This window comes from Euprymna scolopes, chromosome 17 (genome assembly GCF_053919585.1).
Source record: "Euprymna scolopes isolate OS-2025 chromosome 17, ASM5391958v1, whole genome shotgun sequence".
Lineage (NCBI taxonomy): Eukaryota > Metazoa > Mollusca > Cephalopoda > Sepiida > Sepiolidae > Euprymna > Euprymna scolopes.
This window is the reverse complement of record NC_136498.1, coordinates 26,412,437-26,430,227: the sequence shown is the minus strand read 5'-3', so window position 1 is coordinate 26,430,227 and position 17,791 is coordinate 26,412,437. Positions and strand designations below refer to the sequence as shown.

The following is a 17,791-nucleotide window of genomic DNA, read 5'->3' as shown; positions in this document are numbered from 1 at the left end:
ACTAGCGAGGCAGGGGCGACTTTGCCCAGGCGTAAAGTACGCTTAAATATGATATTTTAATTTGTCCAGATTTAGTATATATATAATTATAGAGTCGTAATTTCAAAAGCTGCAAAAAAGTATTTAGGTGCTATCAGTAAGAATCGAAACCGAAACATTCAAACCTTGCGACGTTATCACTGTACCAACGTGATACGTATATGAACTCATTAGAAATTAAACATTAAAAATAAAATAAGATGACTGTACAAAAGGCTTAACGATTTTTTCCAACTTTGACTCATTTTTGATCCCTTAAAATCTATTTCATCGGCTAAAAACTCATAAAAGAACAGTCCGTAAAAAAATCCAAATATTTCAGGCTCCCTAGCGCCGCTCTGCGACTTTTAGTTTCGGAGGAGATAGACTTTTAAAATATGGAGACAGACAAACATATAGCCTTTTATATATTAGACTTTCAAACAGTTTCGGAAGATAACGAGTAAAAGTTGATTTGAATGTTTGGGTGATGAATCGATGAATGAATCGATGCTCGATCGATCGATGTAATTCGGATAATCATGATAAAACTGAAAACATCACGTAAAAAATGACGTTCTAAGAAAAAATTGAAGCGTGAAAATTACAAATAAAACAACATTGGAAAAACTAGTAAAGAAATACGCAAATAAGGAAGAGAAGGAAGAAAACTTATGAAAAATAAAAGAAAGACACAAGAAAGCAATAAAGAAATAAATAATAAAAAAGAGAAACACGAATAACACAACGGAAAGAAGAACAAAAGCAAAACAATGAAAAAGAAATGAAAATAAGATAAAACTATCCCTCGAGATCTTGTATGTCCGTGTGTGCTTATCCTCCATAGGAAACTCTAATAAACATATTTCAGATTATATTTCATTTAATTTTAACCAGACATTTATGGACGTCAAAAATAAGGCAAGGGAAAAATAAAACGAATTAGTAAAAATAATATTTAAAATACTTCTACTGGGCAACGTTAGTCCATGAGTTAAGATAGTTGAAAATTAATTGAAAACATGAATTTATTTGGAACCGAAGAATTTAAATGAAAAACGCGATAAATCCAATATTTTAATTGCAACATTACCAAATAAAAGGCGAATCAATTAAATCTAGATTTTGAATAAAGTCTTATTTTAAGTGAAAATATACAGAAATCATGCCGGTATCATATTATGTCAAATATTATTTTGGTTTGTGGTTGATTGTTGAAATGTATCTTATTTTGTAATAATAGTTTCGTAAATTCATAAATGCCGTTTATCGGGTTTTGTATTAACTAAAAGTAAACTTCGATTATATTAAGAAATAAAAACGCAAATGATAAAAATAAGAAAAAGTAAAAGGTTAAAGTAGAAATGCACAAGAAAAAGAAAGTGAAATCGAAAAAAAGGAGATATAGAGCGTGTAAGAAATAATGAGAAGGAGAAAAAGAAATCGAAATGTGCAGAGGAGGGAAAAAGGGAAAGAAATAGAAAGTAAAGGACAGAGAAGTAATAAAAGGACAACGTTTTAAAGTTGAATTTAATTATTACTAGGGCTGTGACCACAGAATATTCTTTTCATTCTTTTGACTCTCAGGTATATATCCGACACAGTCAGACACACTTAATCAACCGAGAACCACATCTGTCTATATAAAACATATAATATATTAACGGATATATAATTAAGAGTCGAAACAATAAAAATAATGTGCTGTTGTCACATCTCTAGTTATTACAATAGCATTTTCTCATAAATTGTAATAAAATCGTGGCCACGTACATGAAGGTCATTGCCAAGGCTGTTGCTAATGAGATGAACTCTCTCTATTGCACCAAAAACAACTACCAGTATCCTTTAAACCTGCAAAGCCACCATTCGACTATTGTTGCTGCAACGTTTCATCCCTGAGTTTGTTTGTACTTTAATGGAATGTGCTCTGGCGAATTTGTAGAACTTGTGTCCCCTCGACGTAAATATTAAGTGACTGTTGATTTTATCTCCATTTATTTGGGTGTAAATTGTAAATTTCTGCGAAAATATTTGAGTCAGAAATACAATTCAAAGACTTCAACATTTCCGTCAAATTTCGAATTTTCATTAAGCCAAATCATTATTAACTCAAAATTTTTTATTAACTTGAAATATTTATAATACAATGCTTCGCTTCATTAATCACTCATGCAAATTTTTTTTGCGTTTAATTATAAACAAAAGACATAATTTTATCCAGGGTAATTTTCCACATCACTAACATGATCCCACGAGCAGTTTCTTTTGATTTTGTATGGTTCACTCGTTTCGAAAATATGGGGAGCCATTTCTTTTTTCTCTTTTTAAGGGGAGTAATTTATTTTTATGTATATTTAGAATGTAACTGGACATGTCATTTTTCTTTTTATAGAGTAACGTTATGAGTATCTACTTTACTTATCTAGGCCCGATTCCTCTATATTTTAAGAACCGCTGCTCACGCTTATATACATTTGGAAATCCTCTACACATTTCTGTATAGCGTAATTAGGTTCGCTTTCGAGTTCTGCTAGTGTTCGGTTCTAATTTCAGAATTATTTGCCGACACATGAGCGAATTGAGGCATTTTAAATCATCTGCCGACAATTCCGCTTGTTTTAAGTCTAGTACACTGCTTGCTTACAACTTACGCAAACGCTAAAAAAATCTTAATTGTCTCACTTAGCCAAATAAAAACATTTCTGGCTTTTGTGGAATAATAACTTACTGTGTCTGAAATATTCCGACAGTAACTTCATGGCTTTCAAGAATACCAGCTCAGTGGTCTTCTCAGGTAGGGCTGAATCGACAAATTTGTGTTCTTACTTTGTTTGAAAGAAGTCGAATTTCTTCCGGTTTCTGAAGTTATAGATAACCTGAAAGATAATGCATAGAAGTCATCAATCTGGTAGATGTTTTCAAGATCAGAAAGAAATACTTTTTAATTGCCTCACCGCTGCAATATTACTTCCCGTACTCCATTGACATAGTTTAAGACTGTAAGTTGAATAAAGTTTAGGTTTTTCTATATAATTACCGCAATCCTAATGTATTTTTACGAGGAATTCAATGCAACTTTCACGTCATGTATACATAAGTTCAATCATTATAAAAATCCCCTCTGATACATTGGAGTAGAATAAAAAATAGCAAGCATTACTTTTGGAAAGCGCTTCGTATATTATATCTTTTTGCACTTAATCATATAGAGTTGAATTTATAATAAGATTGTATACTCCATTTCACAAAACAAAAATGTAAACCACTCTATATACTCTATAAGGAGAATAACAAATATATATATTTATCCATTTCTATTTCTCTCTTACTTTCCCTCTCTGCCTTGCTCCAAACAAGTCTGTCGACCTTGTCCACAAATCTAAAAAATTCATCATGAAAACCCGGATCTCCAACTTCTAACGTAGACCCCCACAAACATGTCTCTTTCTCGAACATCAGGGGTCTACGTTCTAACCTTCCAGATGTTGAAACACAATTACCGGAGACTAACCCAGGCATATTATTTCTAAGCGATACTGGCATTGGACAGACTATTTCCCTAGATGAGTACATAATTAAAATAAACTATAATATAAGTTCTAAATCTGCTCCCCAAGATCGCAATGGGCATGGAATATGTGCCTATATAAAATATGGCTTTCCATGTGATAGGGACATCTCCAGAAAAGATCCTAACTTACTCTATATGTGCTTCCGGGTTGCACTTGCTCAAACTACTGCGTTTATATTTGCACCTTATCGCTCACACAACAGAAGAGTTACTATATTTAAAAGCATATCTGAGAACATTGCCCACGTCCTATCTGCTTATCCTTCAGCTAATATTTGTGTCTTTGGGGACTTCAATGTTCACAATGTGGAATGGTTAACTCACTCAAACAAGACTGTCATGATTTCTTCATTACTTATAGCCTCACTCATTGTTCACGAACCCACCCATGCGCCCAATACTGACGGCCATTATGCAAGTCGCCTAGACATTTTTGTCACAACTTGCCCTGAACTGTATTCAGCTTCCGTTCTGTCTACACTTGGATCTTCCGACCACTCTGTTGTATCAGTTAAGATAAAAACGTAATGTAATAAGTCCTCAGATGTACGTCTCCATCGTAAAGCATATCGATGCACTATGACTGACTCGGATAGCTTCCGTACATTTATATCAGATCTACCTCTGCGTTCTATGTTTAAAAAAAGATGTGCCCTCTATAGTATCAGACCTCACGGAATGGTTAATTGTAGGTATAAACCGTTTCAGCAAAAACCTAACAGCCAGCCATGGTTCTCTCCAGAATGTGCTACCGCCATTGTGCACAGAAATCACCTTTTCCATTGCTTCCAACGTAATAGAGGTACTGAGACTAAAGCCAGCAACCTCTGTAAAAAAGTAATAAAGATTGTGAGAAAGTTGTATGCTCAGTCCGTCAAGTCCAAAGTAGCTGAGCAGCGACTAGGGTTCCATCAGTTTTGGCAAATAGCAAACAGAATCCTGAACAGAAGTGTGTGTTCTATCCCAACTGTCATAAATGGACCTGACGTAATCTCGTCAGCATCAGACAAAGCCAAACTCTTTACCAAAAAACTTTGCAGCTAATTCTACCCTTTGCGACCAAGGCCACCAGCCCCCAATATTTGCTCCTGTATCAGAAAACACGCTATGTGATATACAAATATCTGTACGGATGTTGCCAAGCTAATCAAAAACCTTGATTCCAGTAAAGCAACCGGCCTTGACGGTATTCCAATTATAGTACTCAAAAGACTTCAACCAAAACTAGCGCCCATACTTACAAAACTGTTAAAACGTTGTCTTAAGGAGAATTGCTTCTCATCACTCTGGAAAATCTAATCAGTACGCTCTGTATTTAAGAATTAAGTTGATCGCTCATCTCCCTCTCAGTACAGGCCAATAAGTCTCCTGTGCCTCATGAGTAAGTTGCTGGAATCTGTGTTAAATAGAGAAGTAATCAACCATCTCAGCAAAAATAACCTTCTTAATGACATGCAATATGGTTTCCGTTCTGCTAGATCTACAGCAGATGTGCTTACAGTTATATTTCATTGGATTAGCGAATATCTCGACAGAGGCAACCTTTCTAGGGTAATTGCTCTTGACATATCAAAAGCCTTTGATAGGGTATGGCATAAAGGTTTACTTCACAAGATCTCCAGCTATGGTATAGCTGGAAATGTCTTCTCAATTATTAAATCATTTCTCTGTGATAGGTTCAGCAAGTGGTACAATGGAGAAAGGAGTGCCTGTTTACTTTTAATGCATCTAAAACAAAAGCTTTGGTCTTTATATAATCAACGCGCTGATCCCCATCTGACATCAATTGAGAGGGAGGCGTCATGTTTTGACAAGCTTCTCGTGATATTAAATGAAACACATACATTAAATTCGTTGCCAACACCGCTGGGAAAATTGTGGGATCCTTCTATCGATCCAGTAGATATCTCACTGCTGATGCAATTCTCTATCTATATAAAAGTCAGGTACGTCCAAGGATGGAGTACTGTTGCCACATCTGGGCAGGAGCTGCTAGAAAGGACTTATCCTGGCTTGATAGAGTTCAAAATATACTTCGTAGCCTCATAGGGATGTCTTTTTTTCTTCCCTGCAACCTCTTTCTCACAGAAGAGCTGTAGCGAGTTTCTCTCTGATTTATCGTTATTTTTTAAGGCAAGTGCTCGACTGAACATCAATCTATGATTCCCCCGTCGCCAAACTTTCATAAGAAACACCCGTCTAGCAGAAAACACTATCAATAATTCCCCCACACTTTATCTGTACACAAAACCTAAACGTAGATTCTATGAACAAAGCTTCTTTCTTAGAACTGCACGCCTGTGGAACTCTCTTCCGTTTACCTGCTTTCTTGCTGACTACTATATGATTGTCTTCAAATCTAACGTAAAAAAGTTTTTGATGGGCCGTTCCATATAAGTTACCAAATTTACCGAATTTCTATTACTAACGATTACTATATTGTCCAATTCTCTACTGTACGGTCTTTAACCCCTATCTTCGAGTAGCCTCTTAGCCTTGATAAGTGGTGCCTATGTAAAAAAAAATAAATAACGAAATGAATAATAAATTATTATTTTTTTAATGCATGTAATGTCATCAACATCATTGAATTCCTGCCAAAACCGTATTGATAATGTGGTGACTATGTAGAAACATAAATTCTGAAACATAAAAGGCTGCTAATTATAATGGCACTACTCCACTCTTCGTAGTCCTTCAACTTTTTGGACTATAATAATAGAAATCATTAATTTTGGAACGACCCTTGTGTATTCAAATTTGTCCGTTGTGCAAACAAGAAGCTGTAAGTTCTAATCTTAAATTAGAAAGTTAAAATAAAAACGAGTTTTTAAACCTTGCTAAAATATCGTCAGACAAAAATCCTCCTGTTTTCAAATGAGTGTAGTGATGTCAGGTGCACACAGTGACAGCCATATGGAAAGATTATGAAGTTTATCGAACGCCATCATCTCGATTGCGTTTGCAAAATGATGATGATGATGATGATGATGATGATGATGATGATGATGATGATGATGAGGAGGAGGATTTTGTTTTCATTAAAAATATTTCTTTACAAATTAGCGAGAAATATTATCACATTTATAAAAATGGCATTAGACAGTTTCTAGTGATAAAAAATAAAAAAAAGATAGTAAAAACAGAAGAAATAAAGAAAAGAAACGAACGAAGAAAGGAAAAATATATAAAATTTTATTGCTTCAAGTTTCAAGAAATGTTCGCATAACAGATGACACCCAATAAGTAAACAAAATATTTCATCGGGGAAATTTGAGAGTGAGCTTGAAAATTGAAAGCATCTCATTCAACAATCGATTTATTATTAATCGATAACGATTTGATTCTTCTAAATCGGAAAATTCGTCTGGACATGACGCATTCCCTTTTTCAAGAAAACTGATATATCCACCACCCCAGGGAATATAAAAGAAACTTTTCGGTTTATTTACAGCAAAAACAAATATAAAATTATGCGGTTTGTGAATAGCTCTTCCGCTCTCTCTATCTACCCTTCTCTCTCTTTCTCACCACATATATATATATATACATATATATATATATATATGTATGAATATATATATGTATATATATATATGTATATATATAGTAGAAATGGTAATTAATAAAAACCTGAAGAAAGTGCTCAATACTGTTGTAGAGGAAATATGCGTTTTATTTTTTAATACCGTATTTTTCTGTTAAGTTACATTATTGTTTCGGCTACACGACCGTTTTTCGGCCGTCATGTAGCTTCGTCAGACTTTTACAGAAAAATATACTTTTCTGTAAAAGTCTGAGGAAGCTACATGACGGCCAAAAAACGGTCGTGTAGCCGAAACAATAATGTAACTTAACAGAAAAATACGGTAATAAAAAATAAAACGTATATATATATATATATATATATATATATATATATATATATATATATATATATATATATATATATATATATAACTCTTTGGTGTTTGTGAGAAAGAATCCTAGCAAGGTGCTCGATTATAAAGAAAGCAATCAATTTATGAGCATAATATCTAATGTAAAATTTTACAGAAGGTTAGAAAAGCACCGATACCGTCGGTTTCAAATTTGATATAAGGGGACCAGTTTAGAAAAATACTGGATTCTCTTCAGCCTCTGTTTTTATCAGTTTTCGTAGAAAGAACAAATCTTTGTTATGTAATTTTATATATATGTTTTATGTAATTATGTATATACATATATGTGTGTGTGCGTATATGTATATATTGCAGCTTTCTTTAGTCTTAACTGACTATGAATACGCACTGTAAGGGTCCCTATGTGTGAAATTTTTGTGGCAAGTGTTGCTCAATCACAACCACACCTCTCTTGAGTCAGCATAGTTAAATATCAGTGGCAAGTGGAAGTTCAAGGCGACTGGAAACAATACCAAGATAAGCGGAGAGAACATACAGCCCTTAGAATTCTTAAATGGTCACCCTTCTCGTACTAGCTAGGTTCAATGTTGCTTAACTTCAGTTATCTGAGGAGAAGCGGTGCCTACGGTTTATGCCGTATTATATACATACATATATACATATCTATCTATCTCTCTCTCTCTCTCTCTATATATATATATATATACACACACACACATATATATATTATAATGTTTGATATTTGTAGATACTTTTTGTAAGAAAAACTTTTCTATTTTTCTTTTCCTTAGTGAGGAATGTTGTTTTTGTTGTTGAATTAAAATTGTTGTTTCTTTGAGTTATTTCGTAGCTTTCGTATATTTTTAGTAAAAAAAATGGAAGAACTTACCGCTGCACTTTAAACTTTGTCACGTCTTTAAAGCGCAGCACCGGGCGACCGCGGCTTCTTGATCCATTTGCCAGTTCGCTGTAGAGGATATCCTTAGGGAGACGGCCATCGGGCATTCTGCGCACGTGTCCAAGCCATCGCGATCGTCGTATCTTGAGTATCTGGAACGGCTGCCAGTACGTCTTAGCACTCTTCGTTGGTGATTCTATCCCACCAATTGATGTCCAAGCATCGGAGATGGTAGACGTCCAGTCTTTTTTCGTGACGAGCATACGTGGTCCAAGTCTCTGCTCCATACAGTAGGGTACTCAGAACACAGTATTCGTAGATGCTGCATTTTGTGCGAGAAGTGAGGTATTTATTGAACCATGCTCTTACACGTAGACGGTTGAAAGTAGACGCTGCTCTACTTATGCGCGTTTGCAGCTCCTGTTCAATGGATACTCCCTTATTGATGTTGGATCCAAGATACGCAAAGTTCTCGACAGTGTCTAGTTCGTGGTCATTGATGGTGATTGGTGATGCGTCACCTTGGCGCATCACAACTGTCTTTTTCACACTGATTACCAGTGCGAACTCCGCAATTTGTCAAGCAGCCGCAGGAGTCCACTTGCGGAGTGCGAGAACAATGCAGCATCGTCTGCAAACAGCAGCTCAAGTATTAGGACATCGAATCTTGGTTTTGGCGCGTAGGCGAGCCAAGTTAAAAAGTTCTCCATCAGAGCAAGTATGAAGGAACACACTTCGTCTTCGTGATTTCCAAAAGCGTGGTGCAGAAGAATTGAGAAGAAGATGCCAAACAGTGTGGGAGCCAACACACAACCTTGCTTGACTTCACAGCATACGGGGACTTTGTCAGACATGTCACCCTCGAAGAAGACTGCGGCTGTCATGTTGTCATGGAGCGATCTTATCAAACTAAGAAGAGTTGGTGGACAGCCCAACTTATGTAGGATGTCAAAAGTTTTTGTGAGGTCCACAAATGCGATATGGAGATGTCTACGTTGTTCTCTGCATTTTTCTTGGATTTGACGCACTGAAAATATCATGTCCGTAGTTGAGCGCCCGCTGCGGAGGCGCATTGCGATTCTGGATAAACGCGGTTTGCAATCTGCTGGAGCCTTGGAAAGAGCACTTTGGCAAAGACTTTGCCGGCGACACTGAGTAAAGATATACCACGGTAGTTATTGCAATCTCCTTTGTCTCCTTTCTTGAATAAAGTGACAATTTTAGCATCTTTGATAGCTGTTGGAAATTTTCCGTTGCGCCAACTGGTGCAGAGGAGGTCGTACAAGTGCGGGCCAACTAGTGCAGAGGAGGTCGTACAAGTGCGGGAGCAGGAACTTATCACACTTGAGCAGGTCTGCTGGAATCTCGTCGGTACCTGGGGCTTTCCCTACATTCGTGTGTTGGAGAGCTACTTAGAGTTCTGACATAGTTGGAATGTTGTCCAGTTCGACTAGGGTGTCGAAGTTTGGAGTGGAATTTAGAACTGTGACTGTGATGTTGCGCGGTTCGCCATATAGTACAGAGTAGTGCTCCACCCAGCGTTCAAGCTGCTTCGTAGGATGAGTGATGAGCTCCCCTGTAGTAGATTTTAAAGAGCAAACTTTCTTTGCGCTTTGTCCAGTTGCCCTGCGTCCACGGTACACCACCTTAGTTTACCGCAGTTAACAGCAGTCTGGATTTCGTCGCACAGGTTGTTCCAGTAGTTGTTTGCACAGTGCCGAGCAGCTTTCAGGAATTGACTTCGAGCCTCTTTCAGCTTGGACAGGGTGCTGCGTGTCGGCCTGCTCACATAGTTCTTGTGAGCATCGTTTTTGGACAGTAGTAGAGGTTCTAAGATTTCTGCATTATCAGCCATCCAGTCTTCGCAAGGCGGCCGCTTGGTTCCAAAGGATGTGACTACAGCGTTATGCATCGCAGTTTGCAGGATTTCCCAGGATTTATCCAGGTTCACTGCTTCCGCTGGTGTAGAATCTCTCAGCTTATTTTCGAGCGCAGTGCGAAACGCTCTGATGCTGTCGTTGTTCTTCATTGCAGCCGTGTTGAGACTACGACGTGGTCTTGTCTTACGTGGCGCAGGTTTCTTGTTCAGGAGATCGAGTTGTGTCAGCACGAGTGAGTGGTCGGTATCACCATCGGCGGAGTGGTAGGTTCTTGATCGTTTGACAGAACCGATGTCTCTTTTTCTTCACAATGCAAGATCCAATTGGTGTCAATGTTCGGAACGAGGGTGTCTCCAAGAGACACGATGACACATTTTCTGTTTAAACCAGGTGTTTGCAATACAGAGTTCCTGTTGACTACAGAGCTCTAGAGTTCTTTGACCATTTCCATTATTTTACCAAGTACCGAAGTTACCAATGATGCCAGGCCAGGCGGTATGGTTTGCACCGACTGGCGTTGAAGTCTCCGAGTACTAGGAGGTGATCGCTGGCTGGGATCCTGCTCAGTATTTCGTTGAGACAGTCGTAGAATTCATCCTTCACATGATCTTCGCTAGGCAGTGTTGGTGCATAGACGCTGATGAGGTGTACTAGTGCATCGGCGCAGTTGATCTTCAGTGTTATAATTCTCTTTGAAATGCTGACCGGAGTGTCGACTACATGTTCTCTGAGTAATTTTTTAGTCACTGCAAAACCTACTCCATGGATGTGATGTTCCTCTTCTGCTTTGCCAGTCCAGAAGAAAATGTAGTTTTGTTCCGAAATGGAGCCAGTTCCAGCGAATCTGGTCTCCTGTAGAGTGACAATGTCCAATGTCAGAAAGCACATTCCGAGTCTCCTTTAAAAGCAAGGCAAATCTAAGGAAATACTTTTACTACTCTTCTACAAAGTAACAAGAATGAAAACCAGGAGAAATTACTGCGATTGATTCAGTCGTTTAGATATCGATCATACCGTTTTAAAACTTGTCTGTCTGGTAATAAAGTTAGGCATAAAGTTCACATTGCAGAACAAATAAAGGAAATAAAACTTGAGTTAAATATACAAGAACACTCAAACAAGGTGGCACAAATATAAGTAAAAGTGAAATTATTTCTAATGTTACTTTTAACGGTGTTATGAAAAATGTACTTGTTAAAAATACCGGCAATATATTCGACACAGATTGTATGCAATAATTAAATATTTGGGTTATTCTGATCACCGCTTTTTATCAGAATATTGAAGGTTTGTGAACCGAGCCAGACTAAAAGACAATTAAAAGACATTTCTCGATGTTTTCTCCGGTCGGTCTTGATCGATTTAAAGACAACCTACGAACCAAAACATAACATCCAGCCAATATTTCTGCCAGAGAAAATAAGGATTAGACAGATTAGTAGGAACTGGTATTTTTTATTTGAGTGTAGTATAACCAATGGGTAACATCTTTTGTTAATGAAAAGAAATCCAAAGAAATTCACGTTCGTGCATACGTTCAAATGCTGCACATAGCAATCATCATTATCCACTTCAAAGTTTAGGGAAAGTTTTACGAAATTAAATAGACACAAATACATTTCAAAAACAAAACTTAATGCCCCTTATTTCCAAAAATACTCGTGGAAGAAAAGAGTTCCAAATTACCATGTATAAACACGCATCGCGGATTATACAAGTTTGAAATATTTGCTTTTTGGTGTCTAAGTTGCCCCAGCAATTTTCCAGCAACTTATGGGCATTACTCTGGGCGAACTTGATGTTACGATCGTTTACGTAGATGATATCGTGATTCCAAATAAAAATATGGGAAAACACCGGAAACAACAATGCAGAACTATGAGTTCAAAATAAAAGAAGGAAATGTGATTTTATTATGAAATAAATTTAATATATAGGCGTATAATAGATAAAGACGGAAGGAGGCCATATTGCTACTGCAATTAAAAATGTGACTTCTGAAATTGACATCTCTACAGAGTTTCCTGGTATTAGCAAAACTGTTATTAAGATTTGATTCCAAACATGCATGACCTACACGCTCCACTAAACGAAGTTAAAAACAATCAGGTAGAAGACTTTGATAGTTTTATATAATACTCCCTGGCATTATATAAAAATAATCAAAGTCTTAACATCAAATTTGTTTCTCACACATTATAATCCGAATCTTGAAATAATGACACATGTTCGTATGGAATAAGAGAATGCAGTCTTTATAAAATGCCAGATGTAATTCATATTAATGCATCGAGGATATTGCTGTTACGAAATTCCACCGTTAAATTCAACAAAGATATTTTATTTTACATACGAACCATAAGATGTTGCTCATTATTGTCGGTTAAAAATGTCCAACAGGACATAGCCTGCAAAGGTAGGTAACAATCCTATTAAACTACAATAATGAAGTGGAATACATTCCATAGAGATAAATATGTTACATTGATGAAATATCCAAGCTAGTTTCGAAACGTAACAGAAAATTAGAATTTTTCTGTGATTGTTTCTCTGCATACTGATGGGTAAATAAAGACCATTTTATGCAACACAATAAGAGAATTAGATGTGACTCTTTACGAAATAAAAAGGGAAAGCGCTAAATGATGAGTTAACTAATCAAATAAAATATGTTGAGTTTACTAATCTAATGAAAAATAGTGAATATCAGAGATGGGTAAACATATTTTGGACAGTTTCACGCTAAGGAATTCTCTGCAGTGACAGAGTCGTTCTTTAAAAAAATGCTACAGAAGAAAATCATAAAAGAGAAAAAATATAATAAAGACAAAAAATTTAGTTATGTATACTGATATAAATGGACGAAAACATTGAGAGCATTATGAATACATACAAAGGCTGTGTCTTGATGACAAAACACCCCTGATAAAACATGGGGCCTGGCAAAAAAAAAAATAATAATAAATAAATACAGATCATTCTTAGTAAAAATTACATGTAGACTTTGCGGACTTATTTTAAAGCTTCTACTATCTTATTAAAGTCGACACATTTTCGAAATAGCTGGAGGTTTGTAGATGAGCTTCCTGCATGAATTGACCACCAAGTTTGATGGTCGATAACGAACTCAATTCACGTCTACTGATTTAAATTGTTTTATGCAACGATACAAATAAAAACATTACGTGTCACGGAAAAGGGCTTACAACAGTTTTTACAAATATATAGGATGGCACTAAACGTTAACATACCATCTTACATACAGAATATACACTTTTTTCTTTATATCTTCATCTCTTCTGCCATCTCAAGCCACTTGGATTTATAAGAATACAAACGAGTTTGTGGACTATTTTGATATTTTCAGTGATACAACTACCAAATTTGGACGATTTGCACGTTCACCATTATTTACATCTACACGGCCAGGTTAGAGTCCGCATGCCGACTTTCAACCTGGAAGTTATCAAAACGTTGTTTCACTCAAATAATATGACTTCTTATCAGAAAACAGTGATTGATTAATGCACGAAATCCGGATTTTTTATTGTTTGGAAAATTTGCATCGGTGCATTTAATAACTGAAATTTGTGTCAGGCTTAATTTTTCACACGTGTTTTCATCAGGTCAATCCTTTAAGAATATGACTTGGTATTCGTTATTACTAGCCTGATCTAATTGCTAATGCGTGAGTAATTGTGTGATGTATTATGCATATCGTGCGGGTCGTTTAGTACATAGAAAATCCGACAGTCTCAAAAGCAATCGGGTTTCAATCATAGCTGAAAGCAGTTACTTTTTTTTACCTACGCCGAAGAACTGCCATACAGTGAAACAGACTTCATGTTTATTACTTTTTATATATACTAGCAGTTCAGCCCGGCCTTCCTCGGGCCCTATGTACTATTCATAACTTTACGTGCGTATGTATATATCTATATAATTGTAAAACTCAAATGACCTTGTAACGTGTGTTGTAACCCACATCCGGTTTACGACTTCCGGTTGCGCATGCGTACATAAACATAAACCCACAAGAGCGTAAACAAATAAATACAACTCGCTACTTGTGCAGAATTTGATCTGCGCATTGAAATATTAACGTTATTATTTAGAAATTATTTTCTTCTATACTACCAACATGAATAAATAACCACGAAAATATGTTTTTTTTTAAATTGCGTTACAAATAATTAATCAACACGACAATAAAACGTATTGTTTTACTGTGTACGTTTTCAACGTCCCGATTGTTTTTTTTTTGCGATTAAATTAAAAGATATATCAAAATTTGAATTTAACTTTAAGTATTATGGTATCTGTTCAGTGCACATTTACTTATAAGTATGGCAACCCACTTATAATTCAATGGCTGCAAGTTTTTTGTTCAAAAATAGACAATTATAAACAGAACGATTCATAGCAATCTATCTATATTCTTTTTATATTTTAATATACTTTCATAGAAATACTTCTGTTATGCCACAAAAATATTTTCTTTACGTCACAAGTGCCACGCTCATACATTAATTCCATAGCTAATATAACATACTGATCTAACGGGTCAGGATAAGTCTAGTATACATTAAAATGTTTGACTTATATCTAGGAAACTTACATCTAAGATTTCAAGTGTTTAGACCCAACATTGGCGAAGGCGTTTTGTAGAGTCTGCAAAGGTAAACTCTTTCGACTTTGGCAGCGAAATTTTCGCCTCAAAACAGATTTAAAAGCTTGCTGCGTGTCTGAACACCTCTCATGAAAACTTTCAAATGTTTTGACCCACAATTTTGCTGAATAGTTTTCTAAAGACTTTCACCGTGCAACGCTGTTACACAGATCCTGCTAGTAATTAAAATGAAAACATTTTTACTGACTTATAAAAATAATTTAAATTGTTTCAATTTTAAAGTCCGTTATTAACGAGTTATGTCTATTTTGGTGTACAATTATATTACCCCCTCCCTCAAAAAACTAACGTAGCTATTTTTCCATAATTTATTAAAGGCGTAGGTTATTAAAATCCATCATTAATTCCCAATACTAAGTTTGGTTTTATCCTTGTTTGCCGTCCTTAAAGCTTTTTAAAAATACGGTGAGTAGTTCCAAGATTAAGCTTCCTACTTTTTTAATTGAAAAAAGTATAAGAGCTACGAAAGGAAGTGGCACACTTCAAATGAGCGACCGTTTACTTTTCTACATAGTCACCACCATTCTTAATGAACCGTTACCAGAAATTCAATGAAACTTATCTGCTTCTGACGCACGTACGTTTAGGTTTAGGCACAGATAAAGAGTGGTAAAAATTATTGATAGTGGTTTCAGCTAGACGAGTGTTTTTCGTGAAAGTCTGGCAAGAGTGGACCATTAATTGAAGCTCAGACGAGCACTTGCCATGAAAATAGGGATAAAGCCAAAACAGCCACGCAACATCTTCTCTGCGGGAAATAGACTACATGGAAGAGAAAAGTGCATCTCCCACTAGGCTACGTAGTCTATTTTGAACTCTGCAAAGGCAGGAGAAGTTGGTTCTAGCAGCCATTGCCTAGATGTACCAATACACGTACATGACTCTTATACAGGTAGAGAATTCCATGAATAGAATGATCCGACCATTTTTCTAGCAACTTTGGCAACTAATTTGATGTACGTGTTTCATTTCAGATCAGGAGTAAAAGCCAGACCCAGAAAACATCCAGGGAACGAAAGCCATTCATTTCAATTGATGCCAGACGGGGGTCAGAGCGTTTGGTGATGGAAAAATAGAAGCTTGGTTTTAGATGCATTAAAATTAACAAAGCATGATGTGATCAAGATCAGAGAAAAAAGAATACGAAAGAACATTGCCATTTACGGCCTTTGCAGTAATTCCGTAGATGGTAGTGCCGTTGGCATACATGTCTAGGAATGATTTTGGATGTGATTTGGGAGATCATTGATGTAGATCAGGAAGAGAGGTTGGCCCAGGATGGACCCCTGAGGAACTCCAGCATTAATGTTGTAAGTTGTATATAAATAAATATTACGTTACTTTTTTGAAGTTTTCTTAATAACCGAGCATTCTAGTAGGATTATCTTGCACGAAACTTACACAAGCACGTGTTATTTTTTAACTGTTCGCTTAGATGAAAAAAATATGTCTAAATATACACAGTTTATATTATATTTCACCAACGGTTGTCAATCAGTCCGTCCATTTCATTGTTTCTCGGAAATTGCTGATCCGATCTAACTGAAATTATGTGATAATATGCCACGAACTAAGAATAATACTATCCGTTCGATTAACAATTATGAATAAATAGAGGTTAATATTGAATGAATAAATGACTACATTTAATTAAACTCAACAACGAATTTGTCATTAAGCACTCTTTCTAAATTAATGGGCTAGAATTATTGCCCGTTATAGTCTTCACACACACACACACACACACACACACACACACACACACACACACACACACACACACACATATATATACATACATGAATGCGTTTAGTATTGTGATATGATTTGTAAGCTATACCAACGTAAGTTGACAGCTCTATTTCCTCGTTGAAAGACATATTCAAATTTACACAAAGTGATGCACGAATAAATAAGAAATAGGAGACTTGAAGCTATCGCAGTTAATGTCGGCAAGCAGTCTCCATATTGAAAAGTGGAGTTCACTTATAAAAGGCGAAATGGCAAAAAAAAAGTATTAGTTATGGTAATAAGTGAAAATATCTCAAGAATTCATGAAAATAATACCAAAATGCATTGACAGAGCCACACATTATATATATATGTCCGTATATATATATATATATATATATATATATATATATGTATATATATATTCGTGTCTATAATTGAAGATACATAGAAAGTGATGACAATAAAGAATAAAAGAAAAAGATATAGATATAAATTGCGCTTATTTATTTATTTGTTTATTTTTATTTATTTTTATTTATTTATATATATATTTTTTTTTTTCGCCTAGATATTTCAAATAATTCATATTCCGGAAGAAATATCTCTTTTTTAAAAAAAAAATTAAAATTTAAATTGTGAACGAAGTTCCTTGTTGTTAGCGTTGCCGTTGCTATACATTGTGTGTGTGTGTGTATGTGTGTGTAAACACACACGCACACATACACACACGTGTGTGTGTATGTGTGTGTGTGTGTGTATGCGTGTGTGTCTGAATAGATTTTTCATATTGCTTGTTTCCTATGATGCATTAACCTGCAAAATTCATAGTATATTTTGATGTGAAGATTTGCTTCAAAATTCCATGAAAAAAGTAAATAGGATAAATCGACAGAGTAAAAGGAAATCTGGTAAAATAGAAAGGCATAGAGGTAGATAATATAGAGTAAATCTTCATGGAGGATTATGTATTATTTCTTGTACTATCATAATATATTATAAAAGAATCATACTCCAATAATAATGTAGCGATTTATATTACTTAAATAGTATTAATAAGTGAGTAGAGCAAGCTAGAACGTCATGAGATATATATGG

The 17,791-nt window shown here is 35.6% G+C and overlaps 1 protein-coding gene across 1 annotated transcript; it reads right to left on the bottom strand.

Annotated features, from left to right (window-relative positions):
* Positions 1–10,743: 10,743 nt before the first annotated feature.
* On the bottom strand, positions 10,744–11,160 carry LOC145296637 (protein CFDP2-like). The gene has a single exon (XM_080142564.1). The coding sequence runs from the start codon at positions 11,158–11,160 to the stop codon at positions 10,744–10,746; it is 417 nt and encodes a 138-aa protein (XP_079998690.1).
* Positions 11,161–17,791: the final 6,631 nt, after the last annotated feature.

Bases quoted from the DNA above. Each gene is read 5' to 3' on its own strand.
- LOC145296637 (XM_080142564.1), bottom strand. From the start codon at position 11,160: ATGTGCTTTCTGACATTGGACATTGTCACTCTACAGGAGACCAGATTC.